The sequence below is a fragment of the Nothobranchius furzeri genome, chromosome 1, assembly GCF_043380555.1.
Source record: "Nothobranchius furzeri strain GRZ-AD chromosome 1, NfurGRZ-RIMD1, whole genome shotgun sequence".
NCBI classification, from domain to species: domain Eukaryota; kingdom Metazoa; phylum Chordata; class Actinopteri; order Cyprinodontiformes; family Nothobranchiidae; genus Nothobranchius; species Nothobranchius furzeri.
Window position 1 is genome coordinate 79,212,119 of NC_091741.1, and position 19,647 is coordinate 79,231,765.

Here is a 19,647-nt window from a genome sequence, read left to right on the forward strand (position 1 = left end):
AGGGCAAAGGGAGATGCTTTAGTCAGATTCTATGGAGTGCTTTGCTGCCTTAATCTCCCTGCTGGCATCCACTCTGACTGAAACCTGACACACACACACACACACACACACACACACACACACACACACACATGCGCGCACACACTGCAGAGGGACTCCAACACACACACACACATACACACACATTCAGACCGAATTAGACAAATGCACATGCCACTGACACAATGTCCTTCCCCTAGGCATTTCGTTACCATGCACAACAGTTGCAGAAGGTGTCTGAATGAGATCAGGTGCAAAAAGAAAATGCACACCTGTATTTGAGTTGCACAGATAAACAGCAAGTTCACTGAGAATCAGCTTTTTTACTTGCTTTGGTTGAAATATGATTGGTCATTTTGAGTTTAACATGCAGGCAGAACGTGAAAATAGTCTTCTACCCCAATTTCCTGCATTTGCTTCTTTTAGAAAATAGATGGGGAAACGCTCGGGTCAGAAAAAGCTTGACCGAACTACTTCACACCGAAAATTACCATTATTGGACTGACCCATCTTGATTCGCGACGGGGAAGGCTGTTGTCGTTTTAGCGTCCAGGAAACAGTAGATAACGTCTCAGCTAGTAGAAGCTAAATGTTAACATTAGCATCTCTACCACACAGCAGAGCTCCTTCAGGCTTGTGTTATTTGTGGAGATAAAACATCAACGTTGCAGAGTGAATGGTGGAGGAAGAAGAACTGCGCTTCTGTTAACCAATCGGATGCAAGATGTTTGCGTATCATAGAGTCGCCAAATCCTGCCATTTTCTGACCACTGCTCTACCGACTTAACTTCTACTCCCTGAAACAGGAGCGGCAGAGCTTTGCTGCAAAGAGAACAGATAATGTATTGAAAAGATGAGTGAATGAGAGCTTGAAAGACAGGTCACAGACTCTGTCCAGCACATGAAAACTTAAAAACGAGAGAAAACTTCACAAACTTTTGCAACAGATTGGGAGTGTGGGAAAAGACTCAGGAATTTACTGTGGAGTAAAAAGTGACAATCTCTCTGCTATCAAGACATTTACATTCAGAAACAAATGCCACACTCACACAATGTCTCCCACAAATACGGCCAAAGTGGAACAAAAGCATCTCCTCTAACAAATGCCTATTTATTGTTTTACAGTTATACACAACAATGGTAGCCACAAACACACCCAAGCATAAGCTCCAGGACTGTGAAGACGTGTAAGTATTCATGGTGTGTAACCAGACAACATGAGTTCAGAAACACTAGAAAATAAAAGAAAAATGAAAACTGAGAATTTAAACCAAACAAGAATTCTAAATGTGTTCATTTTTACATTTTTGATTAAGATTAGACATTTTTTAATGTCCATCCATCCATCCATCCATCCATCCATCCATCCATCCATCCATCCATCCATCCATCCATCCATCCATCCATCCATCCATCCATCCATCCATCCATCCATCCATCCATCCATCCATCCATCCATCCATTTTCTTCCGCTTATCCGGAGTCGGGTCGCAGGGGCAGCAGCCTAAGGGGCTCGACACACGGGAGGCGACAAATGACCGCAGTCAGCGAAATTTGTCGCCGTCGCTTTTATTACCTGACACACGGGAGGCGACCCGCGGCAAAGCCGTCTACGCGTTCTGTTCCATGGCGAAATTGAAACTTCCGTTGTTTTGCTTGGCTGTGTCAGGTTGGAGGTAATTAAGGTTATTTACGCTGTTCAGAGTTAATAAAGTGGTAGATATGATGTTTCACAAGGTGCCGCTAGAGTTATGTGAAATCTTACTTCTGGTTTTACTATATAAAACATAATAATAATCAACTTCTCCTCCATGTTTGCTCGGAGATGTACGGAGCATCCTGTCCGCTCATTGGTCAGTGAATGAAACCTCCATTGATTGGTCCTCGCCTGAGCGACAGCGATGAAAAGTTGAAAATGTTTCAACTTTCTGGGATCGCGTCGCTGGGTCGCCTGTGCACGACACGTGCACGAGCACAAAATTTCACACGCACAGTTTTCGTGTTTCGCTTGGTAGGAGGGAGACCCGCGATTATCGCTTTGTCGCGCATGTCTGATTGAAAATGAATGGAGGAGAGACGATGTCGCCTCCCGTGTGTTGAGCCCATAAGTCGGGAGGCCCAGACTTCCCTCTCCCCAGTCACTTGGGCCAGCTCCTCCGTGGGACTCACCACTGGCCAGGTGAGACATAGTCCCTTCAACATGTCCTGGGTCTACCTTCAGGTCTCCTCCCAGATGGACGTGCCCAGAAAACCTCACCAGGGAGGCGTCCTGGAGGCATCCAGACCAGATGCCTGAGCCACCTCAACTGGCTCCTCTTGATGTGGAGGAGCAGCGGGTCTACTCCGAGCCCCTCCCGGATGACTGAGCTTCTTACTCTATCTCTAAGGGAGAGCCCAGCCACTCTGCGGAGAAAACTCATTTTGGCCGCTTGTATCTGCAATCTTGTTCTTTCGGTCACTACCCAAAGCTCATGACCATAGGTGAGGGTAGGAACGTAGATGGACCGGTAAATCGAGAGCTTCGCCTTCTGACTCAGCTCTCTCTTCACCACGACAGACCAGTACAACGCCTGCATCACAGCAGATGCAGCACCAGTCCGCCTATCAATCTCACGCTCCAGTTTTCCCTCACTCGTGAACAAGACCCCAAGATACTTAAACTCCTCCACTTGGGGCAGGACCTCATCCCTGACCCGGAGAAGGCATTCCACCCTTTTCCAAATTTTTTACTGTGAGTTATAAAAGGGTAAAAAGTTTTTTATACTACAACGGTTACAATAAATGTACTTTTAGGTCCGAAATTGTTCTGGTGCCGTTCGTGAAAAAGGTTTGTGTTGGTTTGGACAAAACACTTACCTATGACGATCAGCGTGTAGTTGACATTCACGCTGCCAAAGCCATTGGTAGCCTTACAGATGTAAGTGCCCGCATCGTCGGTCTCCACTTCTTTAATACGCAGAGCGTGCTGTAACACCCTGAACCGCGTCCAGCCGCTGTGGATATTGCGTTCATCTTTGGTCCACATCATGAGTGGAGGAGGGTCACCTTCCACGGGGCACGGCAGCTTAGCAGTACGACCCGCTCGGACACTCTGACGATGGGTCACTCTCTCTGACACCCTGGGGGGACCTTGAGAGGTAAAGAAAGAAAGGAAGTTACTGCTAGTATAATCTGGCTTGTTTGATCTGGATTACATGAGAAGAAGTAGTGAGGTACTCTACCACTGACTTAGTTTGCGCTGCGACATTGATGTTTTATCTCTATAAATAATACAAGCCTGAAGGAGTTTAGCTTTGTGGTGGAGTTGCTAATGCTAATGGTTAGCTTCTACTAGCAGCAGCAATCCCTGCTGCTTCCTGGACACTAAACCAACAACAGCCATCGTTAGCTAAGATGGGTGAGTCCATAAATGTTAAGTCATGTAGATCTGTCAGGCTTTTCGCATCCTAGCATTTCACCATCTATTTACTCTATTTACTGACGTAAATTTAGGAGACTACTGTCATGTTCAGCCTGCATGAAAAACTCAGAGATAATGATTATACTCTGAAATAATCATTAAACATGTTTTTTTAGAGTTTCACACCTTTAATTCATCTGTAAGGGTTCCTAAATCAACCTGTCATATCTGAAGGTTTTTTTTATTTATTTGAGCCATTTTGAATTACAAATAGTTAATTATGCTACCAGCATGTTGACCTAATTGGGTCTGACTAGTGCAAAAAAAAAAACCTGTTAGATATTCACTATAGATTAGATCTTCATTTCATGAACAACAGGGTTTCGGCACCAACCAGCTGCTTCTGCACATTTCGCAAATACGACCCCCCCCAACACTCTGCTGCACCAGCTAAATGTCAAACCTAATATAATAATTAGTGCTTACTGGCTTTGTGCAGCTTTCTGCTCCACTCCACTGCTGAAGTATTGCGAAACAACGGTTGGTTGCTGATGAATAAATGGTGACATGTTCTTTATTTGGTAGGTTTGGTTCCTGTAACTTAAAGCAGTTCTGCCATTCCACACAAACGGTTAAATTATGTCATTAGGCTATATGATGTACATCTTAATACCAAAATACACGTGAGCTTCGTTTATTGTTTGACTCAAGGCAAAATGTGATATGCCTGATGCAAAATGAAAACACCATTCCAGACCAAACCAAATGTGGTCTGAGACAGAAAGGGCTGTTTTTCCTTAAACACCAGATAAGTGTTGACGGCATGACCGAACCACTGACGTTTTACCAGACAAGCTTCCACTTGAAGCACACACACCCTGGGAAATGGGTTTAATATCAACAGAGATGACACGGTGAGGCCTAAAAAATCAAGCGTAACATTGACCGCTCAGTAGCCAGACAACTGTGAAACAGCACACTAGAAAAACAACAAGGGGGGTGGAAAAGTAGAATGATTGAAGAGGAAAGGTGGGAGGAAATGAGGAAGGGAGTAAAAAAAAAAGGTTGAGTGAGAGGAAAAAATTTGAGGAGGGGGGAGTTGAAGTAAGAGAATGAGTAAAGGAGAAATGAAAAGGATAGGAGAGGAGGAGGAATACAGTATGAGGGGAAAAAAGTTCAGTAAGGGTGACAAACAGCAGGACGAGGATGGAAACAGAAGGGCTGTGGGAGTTGCTGCACATCTCAGACCTTTCTTACATCTATCAGGTTAAAACAATACTTACAAATATAGCAGGAAAAACACATAATTCACTAATAGGAAACAATGTCCTGACAAGAGGCAACTGTAGTGAATGCCACCATAAACACCACAGGTCATGTCCCCCAGGTTCATGACACGGGGGACATGACCTGACATTATAAAAGCACAAAGCATTGGTCAGTGGTAACAAAGTGCATGATCGAGGCCAAAAACGCAGTTTCTATTTATCCAGACACAGTAGGTTTGTGTAAGCAGTCTCTAGAAGAGTAAAAACTAATTATAAAACTAAATTATATCACACTTATTAGAAGGTTATTAGACAATGATAAGGGTAAGATAGACAGACAGACAGACGCCTCTATTGCCATTTTAATTTTTAGGCTCTCTCAGCTTTCCTCTCGCCATTGTTTCTATACTTCCACCTCTCTATGTTCTATGGGCTCCCTTAATGTACCATTTCTGTCTTTTTGTCTTCATTATTTTTCTTTTCTTCAGCCAACAGATTGAAATCACATTCTGCTGAACTCTTAGTACTCCCATGCTTCCTCTTTTTCCTGGCCCTTGGACCCCACTCCTCCTCTCACTACCAACTCTCCTTTCCCTTGTCACCACTCTTTTTTCCTTTCCTCTGTCTCTCTCTCCATTTTGCACTCACTTGTACTCTTTCATCACTCTCATTCACACCATCCCTAGCGTCCACAGAGCAGAATCATTTCTTTCTTTCAGGAGTGATTTACCGGCCTCCCACAACTTCCCGAGCCTCTTCCCCAGAGACCGCAGGAGCAAGACCTCTAAGTGAACCTCTCAGCTTTTGACAGTCAGCCTCTCCTATATCTTCCTCTTTTACCTCTCTATTCTCCTTTATCCAGCCTTCGCTCCCCAGAGGTGGAAGCACATGAGCAGCAGGCTACGTCTACCTCACTCACCCTCTTCTTCTGAATATCTATGGTCCTTAACAGGACTGCACTACATATTTGAGAGAACTGGAACCTCAACAGGGTTTGTACTAGAGGTCAACCGATATGGGTTCTCTTATTGCCGATACCAATGCCAATATATATGGAGACATGGCGGCCAATATGTACTGCCGATTATTATGGGCCGATACCTAGACATTTTCTAACAATCTCTTCATGCTAATTTGACCAGCTGTTAAATCTTAACTTTGTGCACTGCTCAGTGTTAATGTTGGATACCTAAATAAAGTGAGGATTTTTTTATTATGCAGATGTTATTAATGAACGTAAAATTTAAATAGCTTTCTGCAACATCACCAGGCTGCTCGAGGATGTGCCTGACTTAAAATCGGCTCTACTAAAGGCAAATATTGGCCAGTGTCGATATATAAAAAACAGTAAATATCGGCCCGATATATGAGCCAACTGATATTTCACTCTACAGTTTGTACAGCATCAGAGAAACAAAGTTTGACTTGTTTGAAAAAAAGAGAAAAAAGTGCAACTTTTAAAAAAGAAAACAGCAAACTAACCTGAAACAGCATTCACATTGTTGCAATTAAAAATGAGGATTTGTGTCTGTGCTTTTTCATCCTTTAAATAAATGGACAAAAGTAAACAAACAAACAAATAAGGATTATCTCAGGCAGAATGTCATTCAGCTGCTGGTGGAGACAAATGAAACATCACTTAAACTGAAGTCGTTGTCATTTTGCACAGATAATGTTTAACGCTTAAGCATGTATGATAGGAGGTATGTGATGTTAGCAACCTAGATGATTTCTTTTTTTCTTTTTATTAGAGGGCCCCGCATATCGGTTTTTATCTGTACCGGAAATTAAGAGGTAGGCAATATCAGATATGGGTAAAAAAAGTCAATATCTGGCATCCCTCATCATAAACTAATGCAGGAAATATGGATAGACTATGTTCATGTTTAGCCTGCATTACAAACACAGTTATAATCAGGAATAATAGTTTAAAAAAAGTTTTTTTTCAGTGAAGTTGACCTTTAACAACGTCTTTATCAAAACATTCATATAAATCTGCAACTACTTATCCTAAAGGACTAAACCACATTCAAGACAGCTGCCAAAGCTATCCAACCATAGCCAACCAAAAAGCTTTAACCCAGTTAATTTTACAGAGATGAGGCTAAAATTCCTTCCTAACAGACACTGTCAATCTCAAATGAGATCATGTATTATGTTATTTTCAAATGGATATAACTCATCCTTTCTCAAGATAAGATAATATTAGTTTTACACTCTGCCCTGAAAGGCAGTGGATAATACGGACTCCCTCAACGATCACTAAGCCCTTGATTATTCTCTAAATGAATCCCTAAAATGAGAACTTGAACACAAGCAATAGCTTTAAAAAGCAAAGAAACATTTATATAATCTAGTTAGTACAATAGCGCGTTGCTATGTGTTCTCGTGGTACCTCTTTGAACCCAACTGATTTTCCATGACAGTTTAAGAGCTGTTGTAGATGCTATCTGCCCCTGCACGCTCACAAACGTGCTCAGATATAGTCTTCCGTACACAGCAGGGAGTGTCTCAATAGTTTTAATGTGCATGTCTCGCATTCTGCAGCCTAACGACAGGAAAATGCAGCTCACTTCAGGCAAACACTCACGCATGAACTAGAAGCCTTCCCACTTGGAGCTGCACTGCTCAGACTGAAAGAGACCATCTGAAGGTCAGATCAAAAGGAAGTCAGCTCATACATTCTGGTCTTCTAGCAGCTACTACCAACTGAAAATACACAACTTCCAAACTGTGTGGTGGATGAGGTTTTATTTGGATTTTTCTCATGCATATCAGCATTCCTGTTCTCAGCTTCTTTTATTCTCCAGATAAAATCAGTTAATCTATTCTTGATTTATTTTTTCACAGTGCGGCGTGGAAGTCTCCAGAAACAACAGGATTCCAGGGGTGTTAAGAATCGCCGTGGTGATTTTCCACTAAACCCATCCTCACCAAAACAAGTTATACTGTACAGAAAATTCTGAGTAAAAACACTGCGTACATAATCATTAGATTATTATTGCTACATTTGGAATAACATTTTGAAATGACAATTTTGCATCAATGTTTTGCCTTTATCTGCATAAAATCATTTACAATAATTGAAATGTCATATTTTCATGTTTATTTTTCATTCTAATCATTTGCATTAAAACCCTTTCCCCTTATTTTGTGTTTGCTGAGTCTAATAAAAATATTTATATTTTGTTATATCTTTGATTAAACAATGTGTAAGTGAGATATATTTAAGGTATACGTTTTCTAAATAATGTAATAAAATTGAACTGAGGAGAAACTGACTTATTGAAGTCAAAGTAATTTGTAAAAAAAAAAGGGTATCAAGGTCACTGGTGACCTGTAGCTCCACCAAAAGTTTTTAAACATATATGAATAATATTTTACACTAATGGTGCAACAAATCAATCACGGTTTGAATCGGATCACAGTTTTGGAAGAAAGAAAAAAAAAGAAAAAGAAAGACAAATCTTTGCTCTCTTTATTTTGTAGAACACTTGGTGCAACATTTTTTGCTCAGTTTGTAACTTTCTATAAAAATAGGAATTACATGGTCCGACTGCTGATAAAATGTTAAAACAGCTTGCCAAAGCCCACTCCTCCATGCGTGTTCTGCTTTCACTCAGTTCCTCAACTTTCTGAAGTGGTGTTTATTTTTCTTCCCTATTTTACAGATTTGTCCCCAACACTATTTACAGTGCCCATCACGTTAATGTAATAATTGTCCCAGTTGATAAGTCGATATCGGCCCATAAACACTGCATCGGATTATATTGGACTACATCAAAAATATCTCACATGAGCAATTCCGTTCCACTTTATTTCAGCAATTCTATCCAGGAGCTCCCAGATCCAGATGCAAACCCACATGATCAGAACAGTGCGTGTTGGCAAAGTAGCAAGAAGCAAGAGCAAAGTCAACCATGTGGCAGTATTTTTTTGTTAACCCTCTCAGGCTCAAAATAAGTTTTGATAAAAGGACGAACTAAGTCCTTCAGGGGTACTTCTGAGTTAAAAAATGCTCATGAAATACGTATGTGGAGTAACCAGGTAGGTAGGTTTTAGCGTTGCAAATCTGTAACGCCTGCCTCCAGAGGGTTAAAGTCCGTAAAAGACAGTGTGGCTCAGTGCAACATTTGCCATGCACACGTTTCCCACGGGGTGGAACAGAACCAGGGAAGTTTAATATGTCCAACCTCATCATTGCACGTTTGAAGCAGCATCACAAAACACTGCACGAGGATTTTTGCAGTGTGTGAAATTGAAACGTAGGACTCAACTTGTAGCAGTTGGTCAGTGAACAATATTGTGATTTTTATTTTCATTTGCTGACAGCACAACATAACCGAAGTGAACTTGAATTAGTATTTTGCACATTTAAATAAATCTTTTTGTTTGTTTACTTAAAATATTTTATGAGTCTTTTAATGTATTATTTATTATTTTTTATTCATTTGTTATACATTAAGTTTAAGGTTAACATTCATGCAACCAATGGTTAATAAAGAAATGATCGTTTTTGTTTTTCTTCCTATTTGCTGTTGCTGGCTCTGGTTCTCCGATTGATTAATATCACTTGATCAAGACTTTAATATATTACACACTACAAAATGGGTAAAAGGTATATATTATTTGTGCTGATATGATATCGGTATTGGTCAATACTGAAGGCTGCAATATTGGTATCGTATCAGAAGTGAAAAAGCTGTATCGGGACATCCCTACTGATCAGTTGCACCCCTATTTTACACCAAGTCAGTTTAGTAGAGCTACATACCTGAACATGCAAACGCTACAGCTAAAGTCTAGCTTTTAAAGTTGAATAAAGGGGAAACTGCCTAAAAGCCATGAAAGCTCTAATAGATCTAAGGCATAAAACTTAGCAGTACAGTGTGATGCAGACTGAAAGTTCCTATATTGACATTCACTTTCATGTCTTTAACTATTCCACATTTGCAGCACAATGTGCTTCAACGAGTCAAGAAAACGACAACTAAAAATAACAAAGGTGCTTGACAAAGTAGGATTTGTCCAGTGCAACTTTTCTTTCCAACTGAAGGAAGTCCAAAGCAGTCTGAGGATCCAAGAACACTTAATTTTTTTAAGTGCTGAGAAAAAAAAAACATGCAAAAAGAGCTTTGTGTGTGTAGTGCATATTTTGGCACTCTGTGACAGCCAGGGTTGCTCTTTGTGTTTTGAACTGGGAGGTTTGGACATTTCATACCTTAATGATCCACTGCCTTTCAGCTCAGATGGGGCTGCAGAGCCCAGCACAACGTTGCTGTTGGCAGGAAGGCGAGACTGGGGTGGGGGTGGGGGGTGGGGCAGGAATGCTTCTGATGGAGAGCTAACAGCAGGTCCTAACACTGATGTACTGTACAAGACACACTTGCGTGAACATGCATATGCTGTAGGAAGCATGAGCTCCTCAACAATATTACACATATTTACATATTTAATTACCAAGTCAGGGAGTTAGCAACTAAAAGACTGTGTTTTATTTGCAATGTGTTTTTAATGGGAATAGGTGTTGCTGCTCTTGGATTCTCCTTACAAGTGCATCCTATTATCAAACATTCACTACATTTGTGAGATGAACACCAGGCATTTGCATGAATTAACCCCATGCATGTTACTAGCCTGGCCTGCCAGACTCCTCCTCTGTTTAATTCTGCACAGAGAAAGGGTCTGGGAACTTTCCTATTCAAATAACCCCACCCCCTGAGAATTCTAACCGAGCCAATCAGCACTGAGCAGCGTACGTCACACACCACAACGCCGAGTTTGTCAAAAACATGGCGACTGAAGTGGAGTTCACTGCGGCTCTTTCCTCTGTTCTAAATGACTTGGACATGTCTTTAAAACAACAACAAGCAGAAGTGCTAAAAGCCTTTCTTCTAAAAAAAGATGTTTGTGCCGTCACCAGACGCCATTTTTGACTACAGCTAAAGAACTACAGCGTCGCAGACGCCACTCACAGCGACTCTCAGTTTCTCATAAACAACGAAGACAGCGGCAGAGTTCGCTGCGGCTCTTTCCTCTGTTCTAAATGGCTTGAATGTCTTTAAAACCACAACAAGCAGAAGCGCTTAAAAAAAGATTGCGTCGTTGCCAGACACCTTTTTTGACTACAGCTAAAAAATTACAGCGTCGCACGGTACAGTCGGCATTTCTGTCTTTTTTTCTGATTGGTTATTTTTGAGCTGCCTAGTCCCGCCCCTCATGTGCCTCTCTGCCTGTGAGTTACCAGACTCTTTCTCTGTGCAGAACTAAACAGAGGAGAAGTCTGGCCGGCCAGGCTAGCATGGTCCCCCATCTAGGAAAAAAAAACCTTGGCGTCCACACCACCTCATTTTTAGAAACAAATCTAGTGCATTTCAAAGCACAATGTTAGGCATGGCAAATCTGTAGGTGGAGATTTCCTCGAACCATCTGCATCTTTGCCCGAAAACATTAAGACGCTGATTGTGGAATAAGTAGGAGGTGGACAATAACTGTCCTTAATATCGTCCTTCACTTGTGGTCTTCTACACAAGAGCAGTAATTGAGCTTGTAAACGACGCGAGTATGTCACAGGTCATATGTGATGTCAGAGCATTTTTGTCACAGGCAATGATGATGTTGCAAAACCCCACAAATCTCCACCTTGGTTGGAAGTTTTTGAAAGAATAATTTTTGGTGTCATTAATTTTCACTTTCGCGCCGATGACAGGTCAGACCGAAGAAAACTAACTTCATTTTGTGGGTTTCCTGACAACACGTGTACATGGTTTAAACTAGACTTTAAACCTGGTTTCACACTGGAAACAGCAGCGGAACAGTTTACTCGCAAACTTCAAAGCAGTAAATTTCACATCGGGAGAGTTTTGGCCTCAGTATGGCTTCCGCTGGACTCGCAAGATCACAAAATCCCTCGAGACTTCAAGGTCACGTTTTTTTTATGCAATCCGCCATTAAACCAAAACGAAGAAATCACATTTGATAACGCTGTTTGATGTTGTTCCTCTCCACTGCCAGGGCTAAAGCCACGGAAAACACACTGCTGCACTTCTGCAACGATACTGGGAGTAAATAAGCCGTTGGGTCACATGTAAGCTACACATATGTGGAGTTGCATTGATGCAGTATATTTATTTAGAAAATTATCGGGGGATTTTACACTGAAACCGTGTGTGACTTCCTGTCTAGCCCTTTGTTAACTGCGGAAACGGATGTGTCCTGGAAGCAGCTTGCGGGAAAAATAGAACCTGATCCCAACTTTGGCGACGCGGCGCAGCTTCTGAGACGCGCCTGAAAATTGCGGCTGGTTAGAAACACCCATTGACTATAATGGATTATATTTGAAACAGCAACGCTCCACTGCCGTTCCACACCGCTGATACTTTAGGTGTGACACCAGTGTAAGAACTAAGCAGTATGACTCCACCACCTCCTGCTTCTCCTTCACTGATGTGCCCACACCTAAACACAAACCTGACTGCCTTTCTGTAGCCCGGGGCGACAGATACAGAGAGATGGATGCACATTAGACTGTCTTCCTCAGGTGTGTGAGCATGCACACCCACACACACTCACTTTTCTGTCCTGACCCCTTCACTTCCACCTTATCAACAGGTCAACTGCTGCTTGTTACACGACCTGACAGCTTACACTGGGCCTGAGGCAGGTACAACACTAAACGGCAGACCGATACACACTCACACACTCAGCTTTCTTTCTCCATATTTCTCAAACATACACATGCAAAAGAAAAATACACAACAGCCAGAAACCCTCTGAGGAATCTGCTGAGTGGCTGGCTTGAGAACTCAGTCCTACTCATTGCACTGGCTTCTAAAAGCATTCACATGCATGTAAAACAGTAAGTAAGTAAGTAAGTAAAAGTTTATTTATAGAGTGCCTTTCACAGATATAAATCACAAAGCGCTGTACAACATGATAAAGATCAGGGCAAATACCTCTAACCAATAAAAACATCAGAAAAACAATAGCAGTGATAAAATAGTAAATAAAATCATGAGTATAAACAAAGTGAAGGTGTGAACAAGAACAAAGCCATCTTTTAGAACATTTAGGGAGGGAACGCCTGGATGAAAAGGTGAGTTTTTAGATGTTTTTGAAGACCTCTACAGTGTTAGAGAGACGGAGATTTGAAGGCAGACTGTTCCAAAGTCTGGGTGCAATAGTCTGAAAGGCCCTGTCCCCTTTGGTTTTCAGTCTGGTTCGAGGAACAGCCAGGAGGTTAAAAAGATAAACCAGTAAAAAGCTGGTTATGGTTTTATCTTTAGAGCTCTTGTTCCTACTCTCTACACACTCACCCCTTCATCCGTTTCTTCAAGCTCCTTTCATAACAGCTTCTCTAATAGCAGGTTATATTGTTTCGGCTTTCTTCCTCCTATCAGCTGCACCTGTCTGCTTCACACCAGAGGAAAACCCCTCTACAATTGAGATTAGGAGTAAAGAATAAATGATGTATTTTTGAAGAAACTTGTCAAACAGGTTAGCCTGTTTGTAAATGACAATGGAAACTTTGATTTTCAAAGGTTTTCTCTAACTTCCATGTAGAAATACCACCTTGTAGAATACCATCAATTCTGTTCAGGTATGATATTTGAAACAATCCACACATCATGTCTACGCACTCCTCGTGCAGCTCCTGTAAAGTGAAAAAACAAGGAGTGGGATTGTCTGAAATGTTTCTGAACATAGATAGATCCTAAAAATGTTACTTCTGTGGGGTTTAAAGCTGAAATAATCAATGCATTGGTTACATTTGTGTTTTGGGTAAAATGTGAACTGACGTAGTTGATTTGTTTCCAAACAACAAATAAAGAAGAGAATGCAACTAGCTTAAAAAATAGAGAATAAAAAAAAAGCTCACTTCGAACACCGTAACTAACTTAACGATTAGTAAAGAACAACATATGCACAAGAACAGAAAAAAAATAAAATTGGGGATGCACAATATAGGCCGATGTTAATCATTTTTTAACACATCAGTGAATCCAATAAATTAAACTGGGTCGATATTAACAACCAATATTTTTTCCCATCTTGTTTCCATCGGTTTCACAGGGTAAGGGGGGGTGATGTGTATTTGTTTAGTCATGTGACAGTAACTGTAATCGTCTCAGAAGCATACACGTGTGTGTTGTGTGTACATAATAATGTAAATTCAGCTTTAATCATTTTGACTCTATACAAAATCTGTTGATTTTAGAAGCATTAATGTCAGTATATCGGTATTGTCAAATATCGGTTATCGACCACAACAGTGATATTATTATCGGATATCGACTCAAAACTTTCATATGGGTGCATCACTACAAAAAATTATTACTTTTCATGTTACTTATATTTTAGAAATACTTTTTTTCATTTAACTTTAGTTTTTGTGACAAAAATACAGCTCAGCATAATGTTACATTTCTAAAAATTGTTCAACAGGTACACCACCAATTTATCTAATGCCACCTTAAAAATGCATTTAACATGGTTTCATTTAGACATTTTGTGTCCAGATAAATGATAAATGATCCGCACTTGTATAGCGCCTCTCAGAGTAAGGACTCCAAAGCGCTTTACACTACACTGTATCATTCATCCATTCACACACACATTCACAAACTGATGGTGATGAGCTACGATGTAGCCACAGCTGCCCTGGGGCTCAATGACAGAGGCGAGGCGGCCGAGCACAGGCGCCACCAGTCCCTCTGACCACCACCAGCAAGCAAGGTGGGTTAAGTGTCTTGCCCAAGGACATAACAGCAGAATTCTCTGTCCAGAGCCGGGATCAAACCTGCAACCTTCCAAATACTGGACAACCCGCTCTACCTGTTGAGCTACTGCTGCCCAACCAGACACCAGAAACCAGACACATTTTAAAGTTTCTCAGGATTTGAATACAACTTCCATCGTAGTAAATTACTTCTTTATCAGCATTTATTAGGTTCAATAATGATTACATAACTTCTCCTACAAAGACACTGGGCTGCAAAGTCAATGATTCACAATATCGAGGAAAAAAAACAAACATAAAACCAATCCATGACTGTGAAAGCAGGAGGAAAAGGTGACTGGGAAAAAGCCTAAATAAACAGGATGAGCAGGCAAGCTGGGGCTAAAAGCGGGTCAAAGGCCACGGGTACTGTTCCAGTTCTGCTTGTGTGCATCGGCAGGCTGATGGGTAAAAAGAGGCTGGAGAACAGGTTGCATTCACACACAATGTCAGACCATACACACACAGGAAATAGACACTGATTCAGAGCCAGTTAGTATAAAGGAATGGTGGAAAACCATTTTCCACCACAAGAATGAGTTGGCAGCTTTAAGGCGGTTGACACTTTGAACTCCATCCCCCCCAAGGACCTCTTTTTAGGGCTGTTGTTGGAGAAGGACAAAGTACTCACTTGAAGGAAACCAGCAGAAAGAAGATGAACAATTACTGGAACATTTGTTGTAAAGGCTAAAATAAAACGGTAAATATTCACCCCAAATGCAGGAACATTACTGTTAAATAAATCCAATGCACTTTAGACGTTTCACTGAACTCAACAAGAACCACAAAACAAAGGAAAGTAGCAATTAGTAAAAAGCACAAAAAAATAGGGCTGGGCGATATGGCCTGAAATCAATATCACGATATATTGAGGATTTCACCTCGATAACGATAACTAAAGGTATGCGCAGAAACAAAAGCTGTCCACTAGATGGAGCTGTCACATGTATTACGTTGAGTTACATTTTTACGTGACTCAAGGTGGTACAGCTTCTTAAAAGGTACATGAATATTGCCAATCTACACACATCTTTTCATTTTTTATCATCAAATTTATTGACATGAGAAAAAATATCTTGATAAGAGTCAGAAATTTTGGTAACAATATATTTTCAATTTATTGCCCAGCCATACTAGAAAATAATCCAAGCTTTATACATAAGACTGACAAGTTACAACTGGTGTGACATTAAGATTACATCAAAAACAAAAACAAGGGCATGTTCTTCACACACAGACAAAATTGACACAGCCAGATGTATAAACAAATTCATCTTTTTCTTTCATTAGTCACCAGTGACCTTTAGCGGCCACTTGTTAGGCCGCAAAGTCTATGCCTAAAAATGCAGCAGTGGCAGGTGTTGAGGTTGTGTGTAGGGAATCTGAGACTGGGGTCAGTTTACTTCTTCCATCACTGTCAGGTTACAGTCACCAGGTGTGGACGCAGCTCGGCGAGAACCCACTGAACCAACCAGCGAAGGAAAGGAGCAAAAACAACAATCAATACCAGCTTTTCAACATAAACAGCTATATTCAGTATCTGAATCTGTCTGCCTTTGGGTTGTGTTTCGCAGATTAGAGACCAAACACACTTAAAGGGAAATTGGGGATCTGTGTGTGTGTGTGAGGCTGAGCAGTGTCCTCGACCGGATATCTATCTGCATTCTGAAGGTAAGCACTGTAACTCATTAACAGTGATAACACACACACACACGCGCGCGCTCACACACACACACACACACACACACACACACACACACACACACACACACACACCACCTGTTATGCTGCAGTGATGAAGAGGTGAATATTTGCTGTTAGGGAGCTGTTCATATTGAAGCAGCATAATGAAGAAGGAGACAAGGAGATGATGAGAGTTTACTTGTTTTCAGGAGATCTAGTTTATGTTTAGGGGATTCGGTGTAATCATGTAGCTATTGGATTACATTGCTGCTTAATTTAAAAGAGACATATGAAAAAAACAGTTAGATATTATACGGTCACTTAAAATTATTTTATTCTTTGAGTGGTTTTCATTGTTGCTGTGGTGATTGACATCACTTGTGCTTGGAGTTGTAAGGGCAAGCCACACAAACCTTCAGTTTAACTTCAAACAGTGCTTCATTCAGTTTGTTTCTGAAGATTTAAGGTCAAACTTAGAGATGCACCCAGCAAATAAGAGGATGATTGGAATCGGCCGATATTCAGCTTAACAGACAAATTCTGTGAACATCTGTGAATTTTTTCCTAGTCTGTGAACTCAACATCATTAAGCACTAATTAATGCAAGCAAGAACAGCTCTTCCAAGACTATGTTCTAATTTTCAACATTAATTTCAAACATAACTGTATAAAATGTATCCTGTTTATTAGTCTTTTAGTTAGATAAATCAGACAAACGAACCATTGGCAGGTCACATGTGCATCAGTCCTCAAAACCAACCGATCTACTTAAGTAAGTTTATGGGGGTTGGAGGTGGAAGATGAATGAAAGGAAGTAATCTGAGATTTGGAATCTGTTTTATGACATAACACAGCAAACAGTCTTTTTTGACAACCCTTGTGATTGTGTCTGGACAGAAGTGTGGAAGGAAAAGAGACAATGTGAATGGACATGTGAGTACCTGCAGATGCATTGGTGCATGTGCTGTGTGAACGGTTCTGGTGCATCTGGCTCATGGAGCTGCTTCAACAGTGCAATACCCTCACAAGGGACAAGCAGAATTTCAATCTTTTTAGGTTTTCATCTGACTGCACGATTGCCGATCGGGAGCTAGTTTTGAAGTGTTAATCACTTCTCGTACACCGCACAACGCAAAACTCCACCTGACCTCAAAGATTGTCGCACAAGAGGAAAATTGGCTTGAAATGAACCAAAAATCAGTGTATACCTGGTTTAGTCAAAACTGTTTCACTTGTGACTTTTCTGTGTGTGCCAATTGCCATCTGGTTACAGAGCTGAGAAACATACGAGTTAAGATGTTTAATTTTCCAGTGTTACAATGAGAATTTCCCGTTTGTAAGAGCCAAACACTAAAGGTGTTATATATGGTTTCGGTCCCTTACACTGATTTGATACAAAATGAGATCACAAAGCTTTTATTCATTGCTGTTTATAAAATCTTTTCTTTTCCTTTTAAAGTCTGTTGACCCTCAAAGCCCAGCGGGCCAGACAAGTACTCATGAAACTGGACGTACATCCAGTGACTTACGTTTCCTCCCAGTGGATCACTATAGATAAGCAAGGAAATTATTTCATATGGGCTGTTTCTCATAAACAACATGTCTGAGAAACTTGACTACAGGAGTCATACATATGTGGAGATACTAAATGCAAGTCTCCAGCCATCATTTGAACCCATAAAACCAACCCTTTCCATCTTTTGTTTATGCGCTGGTGCTCCTGCTGAGAAGACGACAAAGTACACTATGCTTATCTTGGCAGCTCCTTTCATATCACTGTCTGCAAAATTTAGTGTCTCTATCTGGGTGTTATGTTTTCATCACAGCTGATTGAAGCCAAAGTTGCAAGGGCACCCCTGCATGGGAACGAACACCAACATACCCTTTCCCACCTCAGACGAAATCCAGATGTTAGTGGGTGTTTATCACAAAATATACATATTTATTCTCTAACCATATGTTCATATATGCAAGCAGCTGTGATGGAGTTGTTGTTGCATCGAGACTAAGCCTGGAGGACTTTTAAAGAAAAATGACCTGGAGTTGTACAAAATAATTGATTGTTTTAGCAACATTATTTCATTGATGTTGGGATTGAAGAGTAAAATGTAACAGTTGACGCATTATGGCTTTTATTCAAGGTCTTTAAATGATGTCAGACATCTGGTCCCATTTGCATCTTCTGATCATATTAACTCATTCACTGCCATTGACAATAAAAGTCATCATTTTAAATACAACCGTTCACAGCCGATGGCAACTAAAGTCATCCTTTGCATTTTTTTTAACTGTGTGGGCGTCGGAACGAGCCCCTGCACCTTGAGAACAAACATCCCAGCTCTAAAGCCGATCTTCATCCGATGTCACACGTCACGTGATCAGGAAGCAGAAAATCCATGTGTTAGGAGATCGTTTTAGGCCGCTGCTGTAAAAAAAAGTGAGGCGCGAACTGGAAAAGTTTCTGCCGATCACAATTCGACAACGGATTATGAAAGAACGGATAAAGCTTGAAACGTGTGGATTCTTCCTGATGTAAGAGGTGAGTCTCCGCTTTGTTTTGGTAGTTTTGGCGTTGACATCATCATAGAGTGCAACGTTCTGTGACTCTTAAAAAAACAGTAAAAACGCTGAAAAACGCTGGCAGCAAATGAGTCAATATTGCTTCTGTTACTTCTGAAGCACTGATTTCTAAAAACATACACACCAAACACTAGATAAATTAGACACAAGATGAAAAGAATCTACCTTCACAAACATTACTGTTATATATCCCATTTTAAACCCCAAACTGAAAACATATTGAAACTGAATCTTTGCATGCTGTAAGAATGGCCTAATTTCAAACAAAAATGCTAATTTATTCTCAGATGATATGCTTATCCTGAATCCCTCCATTCTGTTCTTCATCCTTCTGTATTCTCTCCGCCTCCCCCTCCCGTTTTCTCCACATCCTCCACCTGTGTGTTTTCTGGTTCATTGGGTGGAGAGCAGTGGTGGAGAGTCAAACATTCCAAGCATGCACGCACGCACGCGCGCACGCACGCACACACACACACACACACATTTGTGGCCACCTCCCACATTCCACACCAATCTTCAGCCATGACTATGTCCATTGGTTCAGCTCTGGTCACTGTCTTAGCCTCATGTGTAACTGTGTTGGCTGCATGACGCACTTAACCTGTAGCTTCTCTCCTAATTGTTCCATGATGTCTAAATCTGCTCCAAACCACAGAATAAAACAGAAATGCCTGAATGCAGATGTAACAAACTCCTCAACATAATGAAACTAAGTGATCGGTTTAGTAAAAATGCCACGACTCTAGTGACTATGGCTATTTAAAGGGAGCCATTTATCTCAATGACCCGTTCAAAGGACTGGCTCTGTAGATCAACGCTATCTTTGGGGGAAGATTCTCGTTTCTCATGTTCACAGTGAAGAGTTGTGAATGAGATTTGATTCATTCCTCAACTTCAGG

General features: G+C 40.9%; 1 protein-coding gene across 2 annotated transcripts in view; it reads right to left on the reverse strand.

Annotated features, from left to right (window-relative positions):
* Positions 1-19,647, reverse strand: part of fgfrl1a (fibroblast growth factor receptor like 1a) — a 105,572-nt gene that overhangs the window by 73,834 nt on the left and 12,091 nt on the right. The window contains exon 3 of one of the 2 annotated variants that reach the window (XM_015950231.3): positions 2,896-3,168. In XM_015950231.3, coding sequence (XP_015805717.1) covers positions 2,896-3,168 — 273 coding nt within the window. Of the gene's footprint in view, positions 1-2,895; positions 3,169-19,647 lie in introns of those variants that run through there. The other variant, XM_070555001.1, reaches the window with a different exon arrangement.